This window comes from Rhinoderma darwinii, chromosome 4 (assembly GCF_050947455.1).
Source record: "Rhinoderma darwinii isolate aRhiDar2 chromosome 4, aRhiDar2.hap1, whole genome shotgun sequence".
NCBI lineage: Eukaryota > Metazoa > Chordata > Amphibia > Anura > Rhinodermatidae > Rhinoderma > Rhinoderma darwinii.
The window spans coordinates 249,891,199-249,907,933 of NC_134690.1; the positions used below are offsets into that span (position 1 = coordinate 249,891,199).

At 40.4% G+C, this 16,735-nt stretch overlaps 1 protein-coding gene across 11 annotated transcripts in view; it reads right to left on the bottom strand.

Moving 5' to 3' along the window:
• Positions 1 to 16,735, bottom strand: part of EPB41L2 (erythrocyte membrane protein band 4.1 like 2) — a 192,063-nt gene that overhangs the window by 132,173 nt on the left and 43,155 nt on the right. For all 11 annotated transcript variants that reach the window (XM_075862372.1, XM_075862376.1, XM_075862373.1 and 8 more), the window contains exons 2-3: positions 7,085 to 7,554; positions 3,909 to 4,124 (exon numbers count right to left, since the gene is read on the bottom strand). In XM_075862372.1, coding sequence (XP_075718487.1) covers positions 3,909 to 4,124; positions 7,085 to 7,540 — 672 coding nt within the window. In that variant the 5' untranslated portion in view covers positions 7,541 to 7,554. The remainder of the gene's footprint in view (positions 1 to 3,908; positions 4,125 to 7,084; positions 7,555 to 16,735) is intronic.

The window sequence follows — 16,735 nt, forward strand, 5'->3', positions numbered from 1 at the left end:
CAATACAAAAGTATTGCAGTGTATTATAAATGCGATCGCAGAATCGCATATTATAGTCCCCTAATGGGACTAGTAAAAAAGTGAAAAAAAAGTTTAATAAAGTTAATTAAAAAAAAAAAATGTAAAAAAAAAAATGAAAAACCCAGCTTTTCCCCTTACAAACTGCTTTACTATTAAAAAAACAAAATAAAGTTAAAAAGTTACACATATTTGGTATCACCGCGTCCGTAACGACCCCGACTATAAATTACATTATTTAACCCGCACGGTGAACGCCGTAAAAAAAATAAAAAAAAAATTAAAAAAAAATAAAAATGGTACCAATAAAAACTACAGCTCATCTCGCAAAAAATAAGCCCTCACACCGCTCGATCGACCAAAAAATTCAATAACTGATGCCTCCCTGAACGTGGTAAAACAAAACGTTTTGTTTTTTTAACAGTTAGTAGTAAAATGGAGGAATCGCAGCTTTTTCCAATTTCAGCCTGCAAAGAATTTTATTTTCCGTTTCCCAGTACATTAAATGGTACTTTAAATGGGGTCACTAGAAAGTACTACTCCACCCACAAAAAATAAGCCCTCACACCACTCTACTGATGGAAAAATAAAAAAAAGTTATGGCTCTTGGAAAGCGGGGAGGGAAAAACTAAAATGTAAAAGAAAAAAAATGGATCAGTCCTGAAGGGGTTAATTAATTTCTACTGAAACAGCATAGATAGATTCCTTAAGGGGTGTAGTTTTCCAAATGGGTTCAGGTTTGGGGCGTTTCCACTGTTTTGGTACCTCAGGGACTTTGAAAATGCAACATGACACCCAAAAACAATTCCAGCTAAATTTGAGCTCCAAAAGCCAAATATTGCTCCTTCCCTACTGAGTCCTGCCGTGGGTCCAAACAGCAGTTTATTACCTCATATGGCATATTGCTGTAATCAGGACAAATTTCAGATTTTAATTTTCACGTTCTAATTCCACTAAATTCAGCAAAAGAAACTGTGGTGTCAAAATGCTAACTATGCCCCTAGAAAAATTCCTTGAGGGGTCTAGTCACCAAAATGGGGTGACTTTTGGGGGTTTCCACTGTTTTGGTCCCTCCATGGTGTTGCAAATGCGATATGGCACTGAAAACTATTCCAGCAAAATCTGTGCACCAAAATCCAAATGGCGCTCCTTCCCTTCTGAGCGCTGCTGTGGGTACAAACAGTTTAGTAGCACATTTGCTGTAATCGGGAGAAGTAGCTTTACAAATTTTGGGGTGCTTTTTATTCTTTATTCCTTATTTTTTTTTATATTTTAACAGGAAAAAAAGTAGATTTTCACTTTCACAGACAAACTCCAATAAATATAGCAAAAGATCTGTCGGGTCAAGATGCTAACTATACCCCTAGATAAATTCCCTGAGGTGTGGAGTTTCCAAAACCGGGTCACTTTTGGGGGATTTCCACTGTTGTGGCCCCACAAGACCTCTTGAAACCAAACATGGTGCTTAAAATATATTCGAAAAAAAAAAAAAAAGGAGGCCCCAAAATCCACTAGGTGCTCCTTTGCTTCAGAGTCCTGTGTTTCAGTCCAGTAACACGCTAGAGCTGCACGCGGGATATTTCTAAAAACTGCAGAATCTGGGAAATAAATATTGAGTTGCGTTTCTCTGGTAAAATCTTCTGTGGTACAGAAGAAAATGTATTACAAATGAATTTCAGAAAAAAATATAACAATTTGTACATTTCCCCTCTACTTTGCTTTAATACCTGTGAAACGCCTAAAGGTTTAAGAAACTTTCTAAATGCGGTTTTGAATACTTTGAGCTGTGCAGTTTTTAATATGGGGTGATTTATTGGGCTATCTAGTACATAAGGCCCTCAAAGCCACTGCAGAACTGAACTTGTCCTTGAAAAATAGCCTTTTGAAATTTTCTTGAAAATGTGAGAAATTGCTGCTAAAGTTCTAAGCCTTGTAACGTCCTAGAAAAATAAAACGATGTTCAAAAAACAATGCAAATATAAAGTAGACATATGGAATATGTGAAATAACTATTTTGTGTGGTATTACTATCTGCTTTACAAGCAAATACATTTAAAATTAAGAAAATCATAATTTTAGCAAATTTTCTTGAAATGTTGGTGTTTTTCACAAATAAGCAATGAATTCATTGACCAAATTTTTCAATATGTCACGAGATAATCTCAGAACCGCTTGGATAGGCAAAAGAATTCCAGAGTTATTACCAGATAAATTGACGCGTCAGATTTGAAAAAAATGGGGCGGGTCCTGAAGGCCAAAATGAGCTCGGTCCTGAAAGGGTTAATGACCAAGCTATTTTTTAAATTTCTCCATCAATCTCCTTCAAAGAGCTATAACTTTTTTATTTTTGCGCCAACATAGCTGTATAAGGTCTTGTTTTCTGCGGGACAAGTATTTTTTAATAGCACCATTTTGGGGTACATAGAACTTAACTATTAACTTTATTGGGGAGGAATAGAAAAAAACAAACAGCAATTTCGTCACACTTTTGCATCCCAAATTGTTGTATAAATAACACTAACTTTATTCAGCGGGCTGTTACAATTGCAACAATACCAAATTTATATAGATTTTGTATGCTTTACCACTTTTACACAGTAAAAACATTATTTTCAAAACTATTTGTTTGTGTGTCCCCATATTTCAAGAGCCATAACTTCTTTATTTTTCTGCCGATGCAGTTGTATGATGGCTTTTTTTTTTTTTGCGTGACGACTTGTAGTTTTTATTGGTACCATTTTGGAGTTCATACGACTTAATGTTTTTTTAAGGCAGGATTCACAGAAAACAGCAATTTTTTAAGGCGTTGAACGTGCGGGTTAAATAACGTAATAACTTTATAATTGGAGTCGTTACGGACGCAGCGATATTACATATGTGCAACTTTTTTTAATAATTAAGCATTTTTGTAAGGAGGAAATGTGGGTTTTACATTTTTTTTTACACTTTGTTTTTTTAAATTACATTTTACTTATCTACTAGTCCCACTAGGGGACTTCACTATGCGATCCTCCGATCGCATTTATAATACACTGCAATACTTTTGTATTCCAGTGTATTAGTGCCTGTATGTCTAAAACAGACCGGCATCTGCTAGGCCATGCTGCTGGCATGGCCTAGCAGGCATAAACTAGTGGCAGACCTGGGGGCCTTTATTAGGCCCCCCGGCTGCCATAGAAACCACCTACACCCTGCGATCTTAGATCTTACTCAGGGTGCCGGTGGGGTGAGAGAGGGCGCTCCCTCCTTCTCTCCAAAACCACTCAGATGCGGCGCTCGCTATTGAGCACTGCATCTGAGGGGTTAAACTGGCGAGATCGATACGGATATAGATTTCGCCCATTCGAGAAGGGCTGCTACCAGAGGTAGCTGAGAGCAGGTAGATTTAACGCCTCCCTGCTCTGTTTATTTATTCCGATGCAGCGCCGTGAAAAGGCGTGTGAATCGGGAAAAAGCCCATTAGTGAGTGCTATGAAAAGGCGTATTGGCGGTCACTAACAGATTAAGTCTTCCATAATACTTCAAGATTTATCTTCTTCCTGTAATGGAAACAGCAAACAGACCAATGCTCATTCAATGTAAAGGAAAAAAAATCTAGCTGGAAGAAAAAGAGTTCTGTCTCCTAGACATCCATATGAAGTACGGAGCCACTGTTATAAATAAAAGTATGTGACAAAAACTTATTTACATACGATCATCACGTTATGTTTAACTTAGAATTTGAAGTACACTTCAAATACAGCAGATATCATAATGGCTAATGCAGTACATCACATTTGCAAAAACAGACCACCAAAAAGTGTGGCGGTGAAATCTGCTCTTAAAAAAATAGCTTTCAAGTGAGAGTAGAGTAGCCATAGAGTTAGGATATAGATTATCTTAGTACCTACCTCTATTTCACAGCTGTATTCCGTTTTATCTAACAAGATCACTTTACATGGGACAGTTTTCACTTTTTTGGGGGATTTAGAGGGAATCTCCTTAATCTCAGCTGGAAGCTTCTCCTTTATCTCTTTATCTACTTTCTTGTCTTTTTCCTCTTCTTGCTTGTGTTCTTTTTCATCGAGCTTTTGTGTTTCGAGCTCTTTGTTCTCCTCTATAGACAACTGTAAGCAAAAGAAACAAATTAAAACTGACTAAAATTGGATGATCAAAAACACAACAAAATACAGTGCCTATAGTTGTGTTTTGTACAATCAGGGTCGAATATTTTACAAATTACTGGTTGAGACAGTGGCGGATAGGAGCCCAGGGTCTACACGCTGGGTTTCCCCATACATCATAGGCTATGTGAGCAGTTTGTTCTTGTTAGGGATTTTGAATGAAGCCTGAGTGACACCTTATTTGGCAGATGGCAGCTCCTAACACCATGCCTAAAGCATTTGCTAAATGAAATTAGTTTTTTATATATAACGACTGCAATTTGCTCAGAAAACTCAAATATAGTAAAAGAAAAAACATTCTGCGCTTAGATAAACCACTCTTAAAGGGGGTTTCATGCGGTCACCAAACAAAAAAAACAAAAAAAGCCCTAACAGATCTGAAATGCTTCGCTAGTATGAATACCTCCTTATCCATCTATCTACCCATCTAATAAATACATTTTAGTAGCAGTAACTTACCCCCCGATATCGTGTCTTAAACGGCACTTCCTGTTCGAAGGCAGGACTTGGCCGCTTAGGCACTACATGTACCAGCATAGTTAGTACAGTTGAGAACAAAAAAAAAAAAAAAAAAAGACACGTCCATCGAGAGACAGACACACGTCCATCGAGAGACAGACACACGTCCATCGAGAGACAGACACACGTCCATCGAGAGACAGACACACGTCCATCGAGAGACAGACACACGTCCATCGAGAGACAGACACACGTCCATCATGACTCTCTCTGATTTCTGCAGACTAATGTCTGCCCTCTTTACTATATGACCAATAAGTCTGCCAACACCTGAGCTCTGTACGTCCTCCCCAATAAAGTCACGTACTCCTGCATTTTCCACCAGCCCAGCACAGACCAAATGTCTCGGATACCATTACTATTGTCAATGGAAAGCCGTGCCCGCTATAATAAAATTATTTTTTCATTGTCAGAGGTATTAAGCATGTGCAGTCAGTACAGGAGACAAACGCTAGACTTCTATCTTGCAGAGAGAGCAGAAAATTAGCCGTGTGACCTAACGGGGGCTGGCACTGACTGCTCCTTTCCTAAGCTGGCCCCTTTAAGTCATATGTTTGATGACGCTGTAGGTTTAAACTACTGCGCTTTCGAGATCACATGATGGGGGTTCCGTTTGGCGATTCTAGACAAAAGTTTAAATTCATCACTATTGGTAAGTAAAAACACTTCTGGTCAGTCACTAACTAATTAATGGCCGTTTGTCATCAGTTTTTCATGGCCGTTTTGCATCAATGTCTCCAAATATTCAATAATTTTAAGTCCGTCTGACTGCTTTTCATGGCAGTTACAAAAAATAAAAAACACGGATGGATTTCAGGTTTTTTTTTTGTCCCAACCCCCTGAAAACACCACAGTGACCATGCAGATCACACCACACCCCCCCCAAGCCTGTAGAGAGACACACACACACACACTAGACCGTGCCATTGGGGTTCCCTCTAGGACCGGAATCCCCGTCCAGAGCAGCAGCTACGCTCTGGCCTAGGATTCCGCTCCAGGAGGAGCACCTGTTGTCACGGTCTATATATGGCTAGTGACGCTAGGGGCTCTTCCATGAGCAGAATCCCCTGCCATATATGTACAGTGACGTCAAGAGCTATCCCAGGCTCAGCGCTTAAAGTAGCACTGTGCCCAGGGAGTCTTTTTGTGAGGGCCAGGATTAGTTTTTAACGACCGTCACAAGGATTGATTCCTGAAAAAAAACGCGTTAAAAGCTGATGGGGCCGTGAATATGGACAAAAATAGGACTAGTCTTTTTTTCTGATAGCCAGCATTCACAGTCGTTAAAAAAAAGGACCATGTGAATACAGCCATAGAACTACACTGTTCTGACAATGGCCATTACCTGTTGTCTGAATATAGCCTAAACCGGATTTTCAATATTTTCCTAGATTATGCTTGATGGTCAACAATGCAGGAATCTTTCATTACTCTTGCTCTCTCCTAGGCTGCCTCATTTAGATCATGAACCCTTCATCACTTGCATTGCGTGCAGTCATAATCAGTCCTGTATAAAGAAATACTCTACTATATTTAAAGATAGGAAATGATAGATTATGACCATGAAAGAAGGTAGTTAAGTAACTATGATCAGGATGAAGACGACGAAGAGAACCACATTATTTCCGCTTCATAAAATCTATGATAACTAAGATTTTAGGGCACGGTTTTCCCAACCCTAGGGTTTCTCATAACATGGAAAACAGCAGCAGCAAGACCTGCCACTTCTACAGTAGGGGTGGCAAACTGCTCTACCCATCAAAGATGCTCGTCAAAGCAGTCAACACACCTAAGCCAGAATATAGTGTTAAGAAAGAATTCTAAAAACACTTCACAAGCCACCACACCAAGAAAGGTAGGGGTTCTTCAAAAGTGGGAAGATTGTTCAGGAGTTCCTCCATGGTAATGAAAGTCTGGGAGAACAAAACTAAGACTGTCCACAACTGCTATGGAGGCTTCATCAGGAGTCTCAATTGCAAATTCCGTCACATTTGACGGAAACAAATGGTGCAGGATGCAGCACTTTTTAAAAAAAAAAAAAATCTTATTTAGAACGAGAGACGCGGTCAGTCAGGTGCCGTTTGTGTTAGTCGTTTGACAAATCAGCCACAGCTTAAATTTAGTTTGTGTTCCTATGACAGAACAGAAAAATGGCATTCACAAAACAGATGTGAACTTAGCCAAAGGCAACAAACACAATTCCATTTTATCCGGGAAATAAGCCAAAAGTATTATTTCATTTACAAAATATTTGACCATTATTTTATTCCACATTATGCAAATATACAATTGACGGATTTATGTGTTTTGTTTTTTTATATTACGTAGGGAGTAAATATAACTAAGGAGCAAAGGGGATGCATCGCATGGAAAGCATTACACACCTGTAACTCTGCATTGCCAGCATCAGAAGATTTCTCAGGACTTTCTGCCTCAGCCACCACAGGCTGAACTTCTGTTGACATTTCATCTTTATTGTTCACTTCACTCTCTAATTCACGTGATCCGTCAGCTGAACCATCCATTTTGTCAGTGCTCTCCTCCTTAGACTCCATTTGGCTTTGGGATTTTTGCTTCTTTAGCCATGGCGGCAGAAAACGGGAAATCCTTTTGCCTTCATGTGCCTCCTTTTTCTGTTTCCCTGGACTCTTATCCCCAGGACTGGTTGGGGAAGATGGGGATTCACTTACGTTCGCTTGCTCCGCCTCTCTGGGGTTTTTATTCCCAGAGCGATCAGTAATCTCTCCTGCGTTTTCTGCTGGCTGAGGATCCTGCTCATTCGGTGTGTCAGAGTTTTCGGAACCATTTACTTCAATAACTGTAGCTGCTTCAGTTGTCATGGTCTCAGATTATGCTGAAATGACATTGAAGATAGTTACTTAATATCTGGTGTTTAAAACATGTAAATCAAATACAGTACATAACTTGTGAGCTTGAGCAAACCGTGGTTATCCTCTTAGTAGACAAAAAGCTTGTCCTCTAAGCACAGCATGATCTGAAGAAGATATATTTACTAAGAACGTAAGCAGAAATGGAATGTAGGAAGGAAGGATATATATGTTTAAGAATAAGAGAAGGAAGTTTGGGGTTCAGAGTGACGTAAATGCACTCTATCCCTGATCACCAGATGACCTAAGCCATATGATAAAGTTATAAAAAGTACCTTAGTCTCCAGTGATTTTAAAGCGCTGCTAACATTTTAGGTGACTTTTCAGAATAAGCAGTCATATGTGTGTACATGAGGAATAGGCAGGCAGGGAGAGGGAGAAGAGAGAAGAAGAGATGGGAGAGAGAGAGTCTATGGGGTCAGGTATTACACGGCCATCACCGGAATGTGTCCCGAGTGATGGCCGGGTTTTCCGTCGCTTGCGCTCTATCTCCTCCTCCTCACAGCGCAGAGTGCATGTGAGGAGGAGGAGTTTATGCCATTCTGACGAATGGCTGTACACTGTACACTGTGTGGCAGGGCCGGGGTGTACAGCAGGTGGAGGGAGCACTGCGCTGGCTCCCTTCCCCTGATTGCTTTAAAAGCGCCCTGGCCCGGCGACACCTTCCATGGCTGATGGTGCCGCTAGCAGCTGCTACTACTACTGTAGCGACGCCACTATAGCAGAGCAGGGAGGTATCTCCCCGCTCTGCTATGTGCTAGCCCCACTTTAGCTCCATGAAGGAGCGAAATCCCCGTGTTTTCGGGGATTCCGCTCATGGACAGAGCGCTTGATGTCCCTGTCCATATCCGGGCAGTGACATCAGGGGAAACTCCTGAAGCGGAATCCAAGAACACATGGGGATTCCACTTCAGGAGTTGCCGCTGATGTCACTGTCCAGATCTGCCCGGCCCGGAACGGATGCAAAACTTTATGCAAACCGGCCGGGCAAAATGGACGATTTTACCGGCCGACACTCGGGCGGGACCCTGTCCTGTGAACACAGCCTTAAACAAATGCCTAAAAATAGACGCCCGGGCCCTGATAGGCTCCCTCCACATTATTACCTCACCTTCCAAGATCCCGTGATCCACTATTTATCGTGCCTGTTAAACAATGCTCTAGATCAGGGGTCTCAAACTCGGCAGGGTAAGTGGGCCACATAGAGAAAAAAATGGGAAGTTGCTTTCAAATTTGATACAATACAAAATTATTGTTAATCAATTAGTTATTTGAACTACTATAACACTATATTACTATAATACTACTACAATACTATAATAATAGCGCTAGGTTTAAAATAGGAGAATTCTCCACGTGCTTATTTCAACAATCCAGTTTAAGGCCCCATGCACACGACCGTATTTTTGTCCACCCGTAAATACGGGTCCTTGGTCACACGTATTCGACCCGTATTGCACCAGTATTTACGGACCCATGTTAAATCCCATATCTTTATCTTACATAAAACAATTTTTCATGATACGAATTCAATATTGCGCAATCCAGTAAAAAATATATGTATTACATGCTAAATGTTTACGGTTTAACTAAGGTAGTCCATTGGCGACAGGTGGCATTCGTTGGAGGTACTTTTTTTGTCAAATTTTTGTTTACCATCTCGCGAAACACATCACGGAATACGTTGAGTTTGTGGAGAAGTTAAAAGGAGGACACATCTGTAGCTGCCACTGGTCCTTCCATACAATATGCCATACGACACCAGCCCCGCCCTTGCCCTAACCAGGAGATGGTCTGTACCACGGAGCTACTGCCTTCGTGTGAAGGTATAACAGAAACTTCATTCTCCGGATGCTGGCCTCCGCTTGGATGCAGTTTGACCCTAGCGCTACAAATCAGTGGGATGCCGCAGGCCAACTAAGCCCTCCTGTATGGAAACAGGAATGCTCGCACTGCTCAAACATGGTAGGAATCCTACCAACAATAACTCCAGACCAAGGCAGCTGAAACACCAGGACGTCGTCGTGCCTGTCTGCGCCGAGCCACACAAAGCACAGACCGGAGGAGCAGAGGTATTTCCGCCATTTGTCATGGGAACAGACAGAAGGGAGTATTTATTATATTGTTTTTATTAGGAACTACTGGGACATGTCTATAAGGAATTATTTTTGCAGCTATGGGAGCATTATACTGCGTGGGGAAATCTTTGGGAGCAATATACTGTGTAGGGAGGCACTATAGGGACATTGTACCGTGTTGGGGCAGTTATTGGGACAATGTTCGGGGGCATATTTTTATACAGCAGGCTCCGGGGATAATTCAATGGCTTGACATGCAAATAAGGGGAATGGTCAAATTAATCCTTCATTAATTGGTTACATTTTCAATTAATCGTGACTGATTCAGGCCATGATCGCCCAGCCCTAATTCAAACTCTGTATGAATTGATCCCAACTTGATTTGAGAGAAGAAACTAGAAAACATACAGCACAAATATAAAAACAAAGAGCAAACCAAATATGCTTTCAATAAATAAAAAAAAGGTTTTAATAAGCATATTAGAATTCAGACAAGACTACCTATACCATGGTGATCTCTACTAAAAATTGTAAATTGTATCCTCGCAACTAATTTCTACAACTTAATCCCAGTTAACAATCATAAATGAAAATGAATGCTCAACAGAAGTTTACAGGCAACACGCCAATTATCTATTTTGCTAAACAACCCAGCTGAAACTGCCATATTCCAGAATGAAATCCATTGGAGAAAAAAAAAAAAAAAAAAAGGCTCTGCAATGGAAGGATTCTGTGGGAATCATGGAACGTGGTCTTGCAAAGCCATGCCCAAGTAGGCAAACGCTTGGGAAGAATGAAATATTCAAAACTCCCACAATGAAAGGTTGTGTGTGGTTTACCCTTACTACTCGGTTTGCCTTTATAAATGCTCACAATGTTGTTTCTAGAAAGAAGTGTGCAGCTGCATGAAGATGAAGGCAGAAATGCTGGAAATCGGCTTTACAGAAACGTATTGTCGAGCATCACTGCAATGGACTGCATGCACGTACAATCGTTCAGACTCTAAACCAAAAACGTACATTTTATGAATAAAAAAAAAAAAAAAAAAAAAAAAGGACTGGCAGACCAATTAGGAGTTAAAAATATATTAGTATCTGTTCCAAAACAGATCGGTTATTAATACTTTGAAAACAGAACACTACATTCACGTTTGTTTTTTTTTTTTTTTGCATCCAATTGACCAGATGTTACATTCTTTCAAAAGCTGTTTTTGAAAATCATAGGCCGGTTTTACAGCTAGTCTTTTATACTTACCATGTTGCCATAGTAGGCTGCAAGTACCCTTTTATTACTTTAACCTCTTCCCGCGCTGCGCCGCAATAGTACGTCCTGCAGCGGGGTTAGTTCCCGCATCTAGACGTACTATTGCGGAGTAGTTCCCGGCGCACACTGTCCTAACGGACAGTGTCCGGGATCCGGGAGGTCAGCTGTCCCTGACAGCTGACACTCCAGCCTTGCCGGTCAGCGGACCATCACCGCTGATTTCGGCAATTAACCCCATAAATGCGGCGACGGATTGCCGTCGCCGCATTTAAGGGGTTTGAAGCACATCGGCAGCCCCCACGAAGTGATCGTGGGGGCTACCGATGCTTGTCACGGCAATCGGAGGTCAGACAATGAACTCCGGGTTGCCATGTACAGAAGCCTCGGAGGAGCAGCCTCCACCGGTCCTCCGAGGCTTCCTGTCAGTGTGACTGTTACGTCACAATGACAGTTGGAGTACATTACACTACGTGTGTAGTGTAATGTACTCCAACAGCGATCAGAGCTGCAAGTCTAAGGCTATGTTCACACGGAGTATTTTGGGGGAGGAATATCTGCCTCAAAATTCCATTTGTAACTTTGAGGCAGATTTTCCTCTCCCTGCACGCCGATTTTCGCCCGCGGCCATTGAGCGCCGCGGGCATAAAACAGCGCGAAATACGCTTTCTCTGCCTCCCATTGAAGTCAATGGGAGGTCAGAGGCGGAAGCGCCCGAAGATAGGGCATGTCGCTTCTTTTTCCCGCGAGGCAGTTTGACTGCTCGCGGGAAAAGACGCCGACGCCCCCCCATTGAAATCAATGGGAGGCGTTCTCGGGCCGTTTTTGCCGCGTTTTGCGACGCGGTTTAGGCGTCAAAAAACTCGGCAAAATACCCAGTGTGAACATAGCCTAAGTGTCCCCTAGTGGGACAAGTGCAAAAAGTAAAAAAAAAAAAAAAAAAAAGAATAAAAATGTTTTAAAAAAAGTGTAAAAATAAAAGTTAGAAGTGACATAAACAAGCACTGCATTTTTTTCCTATAATAAGTCTTTCATTATAGGAAAAAAATGAACACGTTAAAAAAAGGACACATATTTGGTATCCCCGCGTTCGTAACGACCCCAACTATAAAACGATGTTATTTTTCCCACACGATGAACACCCCAAAAAAAAAATCTATGAAAAACTACACCAAATCGCTATTTTTTGGTCACCACCCCTCCCAAAATAGAGAATAAAAAGTGATCAAAAAGTCGCATGTACCCGAAAATACCACCGATAAAAACTACAAACCGTCCCGCAAAAAACAAGCTCTTACACAGCTTTTTTGACTGAAAAATAAAAAAGTTACGGCTCTCAGAATATGGTGACACAGAAAAGAAATTATTTTATAAACAAGTGATTTTATTGCGCAAACGCTGCAAAACATAAAAAAACCCTATATACATATGGTATTGCCGTAATCGTACCGACCCGCAGAATACAATATAATGGTCATTTATAGTGCACGGTGAACGCTGCAAAAAATAAACAGAATTGCTTGTTTTTGGTCACCCGGCTTGCAAAAAAATGTAATAAAAAGTGATCAAAAAAATCGCATGTACCCCAAAATAGTACCAATGAAAAGTACAGATTGTCCCGCAACAAATAAGCCCTCACACAGCTCTGGTGGTGAAAAAATAAAAACGTTCTGGCTCCCAGAATATGGCGATGCAAAATGTGCAGTGTTTTCTAAAAGCGGGTAACATCCGACACCATTTATCAGTGCGACACCGGCCACATATCTGTGAATTATTATTTACCGCATTTTTATACCCTCTTATGCCCTGATGTTCTCCGCAGAGATTACATATGTCCCCACATTATAAACTGAAATACCAGCGAAACCCAAAACAGAAAAACTACCAAGCAAAATCTGCGCTCCAAAAGTAAAATGGCGTCCCTCCCTTCTGAGCCCTGCAGCTTGCCCAAACAGCTGTTTGCGTCCACATATATGGCATCGCCATACCCGGGAGAACCCGCTTAAAGCTTTATGAGGTATTTGTCTTCAGGGGCACAAACTGGGCACGACATATGCACTAAAATGGCATATCAGTGGAAAATTGCAATATTCACACCATCCGCTGTGCATTAACCCCTTTGAGCACTATGACTTAATAGCACGTCATGGTGCGGGGGTTGATGTATGAAGCGGGCTCACGTGCTGAGCCCGCTCCATACGCTGCGGGTGTTGGCTGTGTATTACAGCTGACACCCGGGACGAACGGACAGGAACCGCGATCGCGCTGTTACAGGAGTCTGTAAAAATAACAATATACTGCAATACATTAGTATCGCAGCATATTGTACCCGCGATCCAATGATCGCTGGTACAAGTCCCCTAAGGGTACTAAAAAAATGTGTAGAAGAATTAAAGTTATTAGTAGTGAGAAAGAAAAAAGTTTAGTTAAAAAAAACAAAACTTTACTTTTGAAGAAAAATGGGAAATGTAAAAAAATAAAACAGAATTGTTATCGCTACGTCCGTAAAAGGCCGAACTATTACAATATGCCATTATTGAACTCGCACGGTGAACACCGTAAAAAACGTAAATAATTTAAACCGCCAAAATCGCTGTAGTTTTTGTTTTTACTGCACGGCGTAAGCTTTAAAAACGAAAAACCCCAAAAAATGGAATCAGATTTTTTACCTATATTCCCCTATTTTTTATCAGTTTCCCAGTACTTTTTATGGCACTTTAAATGGTATCAATAGAATCTACAATTCCTCCCGCAAGAAATAAGCCCTCACATCACTCTACTGACGAAAAAAGAAAAAAAAGTTATGGCTCTTGGAAGGCGGGTAGTGAAAAACGAAAATAAGAAAGCAAAAAAATGGATCAGTCCTGAAAGGGTTAATTCATTTATAATGAAAAAAAATGTATAACCACATGTGGGGTATTTCCGTACCCGGTAGAAATAGCTTTACAAAAATTGGTTGTTTATTTCTCCTTTATCCCTTGTGAAAATGAGAAAATTCAACATTTTAGTGGAAAAAAATTGTGATATTAATTCTCTCCACCTAATTCTAATAAATTCTGCAAAAGACCCGTGGAGTCTAAATGCTCACTATACCCCTAGAAAAATTCCTTGAGGGGTGTTTCCAAAATGGGGAAACTTGGGGGGCTTCCACTGTTTTGGTCCCTCCAGGTCGTTGCAAAGGCAGCATGGCACCGAAAAACAATCCAGCAAAATCCGTGCTCCAAAATCCAAATGGCACTCCTTCCCTTCTGAGCGCTGCCATGGGTCCAATAAGCAGTTTATTACCACATATGGGGTATTGCCGTAATCAGGAGAAAATGCTTTACAAATGTTGTGGTTCTTTTTTCCTTTATTCCATGTAAAAATTTAACATTTCTATGCTTTTTCAGAAAAAAAAGTTGATTTTCATTTTCATTTTCACAGACTAATTCCAATATATTTAGCGAAAAACCTGTGTGGTCAAAATGCTAACTTTACCCCTAGATAAATTCCTTGATAGGTGTAGTTTCCAAAATGGGGTCACTTTTGGAGGGTTTCCCCTGTTTTGGTCCTTCCAGGGTGTTGCAAACGCGACATGGAACCGAAAACCAATCCAGCAAAATCTGTGCTCCAAAATCCAAATGGCGCTCCTTCCCTTCTGAGCCTTGCTGTGGGTCCAATCAGCAGTTTATTACCACATATGGGATATTACTGTAATCGGGAGACATTGCTTTACATATGTTGGGGTGCATTTTCTATATTATCTCTTGTAAATATTAAAAATTTTTGTTTTTTCAGAAAAAAGTAGATTTTCATTTTTACAGACTAATTCTGATAAATTTAGCGAAAAACCTGTGCGGTCAAAATGCTAACTATACACCTAGATAAATTCCTTGAGGGGTGTCGTTTCCAAAATGGGGTAACTTTTGGGGTGTTTCCACTGTTTTGGCACCACAAGACCTCTTCAAACCTGACAAGGTGCCTAAAATATATTCTAAAAAAAAGGAAGCCCAAAATCCACCAGTTGCTCCTTTGCTTCTGAGGCCGGTGCTTCAGTCCATTATCACACTAAGGCCACATGTGGGATATTTATAAAAACTGCAGAATCTGGCCAATAAATATTGAGTTGCATTTCTCTGGTAAAACCTTCTGTGTTACAAAAAAAAATGTATTAGAAATGAATTTCGGCAAAAAAAAATTTAATTTGTAAATTTCACCTCTACTTTGCTTTAATTCCTGTGAAACGCCTAAAGGGTTAAAACACTTTGTGAATGCTGAGTCGAATACCTTGAGGGGTGCAGTTTTCAAAATGGGGTGACTTCTGGCGATTTTCTAATATATAAGGCCCTCAAAGCCACCTCAGAACTGAACTGGTCCCTGAAAAAATAGCCTTTTGAAATTTTCTTGAAAATATGAGAAATTGCTGCTAAAGTTCTAAGCCTTGTAACGTCCTAGAAAAATAAAAGGATGTTCAAAAAACGATGCAAACATAAAGTAGACATATGGGAAATGTTAACTAGTAACTATTTTGTGTGGTATTACTATGTGTTTTATAAGCAGATCCGTTTAAATTTAGAAAAATGCTAATTTTTGCAATTTTTTTCTAAATTGTGGTGTTTTTCAGAAATAAATACCAAAATTATCGACAAAATTTTTTCACTAACATAAAGTACAACATGTCACGAGAAAACAATCTCAGAATCGCTTGGATAGGTAAAAGCATTCCAACGTTATTACCACATAAAGTAACACGTCAGATTTGAAAAAATTGGCTGGGTCCTGAAGGCCAAAACAGGCTGGGTCTTGAAGGGGTTAAATGCAGTATATACCCCTTTATTTGTGCTCTATTGTTAAAAAAAAACACATTGTTTATATTTTACCAAAAAGGACATTGTGAATTCAAACAAGATGCTATTGTTATGCAAAATAAATTGACAGCTCGCATAAAACTTAAGTTAAGCAACTGCTTGCATTTAAGACTATTTAGCTGAAAACATTTGGAAGCAATTCTACAGAAACATTACTTCCTCAATTACAAGAGTCCATTATCACATCATTTCTCATCAGAAAACTTCCCTGCTGTGCTGGCACACACATTCATTTGAGATAATTAAATTGTATTCGGAAATTTTCAGCTAGTCACATGCAGCAGATTTGGTGAAGAAATTTCTACAACTGTCCCATACATCTGAGTAGGATTTGCAATAATGCATGCACAGAAGAAACCCCATTGAAATGTATGGAATAGATTTTAAGTCACGGAAATTTCTGCAATGAATCTGCCATGTCCTGACACACACTGGCACACACTTTTAAACCACCAGCATGCCTTTATGAAGCTGGGGTTTATAGCGTACCAAACCAGTCTACGTCCAAATTAACCGTTTTGGCAACAGTTCGTAAAGGAACCTTTCAATTTACCTAGATGATCGCAGGAGCGGAATTGGGCGCGATAGGATTGCACACATGGAGAGGACAGTACAACGCACATGTGCAGTGAAGAGAGGTGTATAGTCCTCGACGTCATGTGCACAATGTGCCCGATCCCGCCGTACTTCTCTTGGCAAGTTGCAATTTACTAACTATGAAGCTAGTAGCCCGGCTCCCTGCAGTGTGTTCAGTCCGGGAATTGCGGCCGAGAAACGTTCCGTCCATTACGGACCGAACATGCTCGTGTGAACCCAGCGTTAAGGTATGTTCACACGCTTAACAAAAAACGTCTGAAAACACGGAGCTGTTTGCAGAGGACACAGCCTCTGATTTTCAGGCATTTTTGAAGCAAAAAAAATGAAGCTACTTTTAATTTGGAGCTTGTTTTGAGGCATTTTTC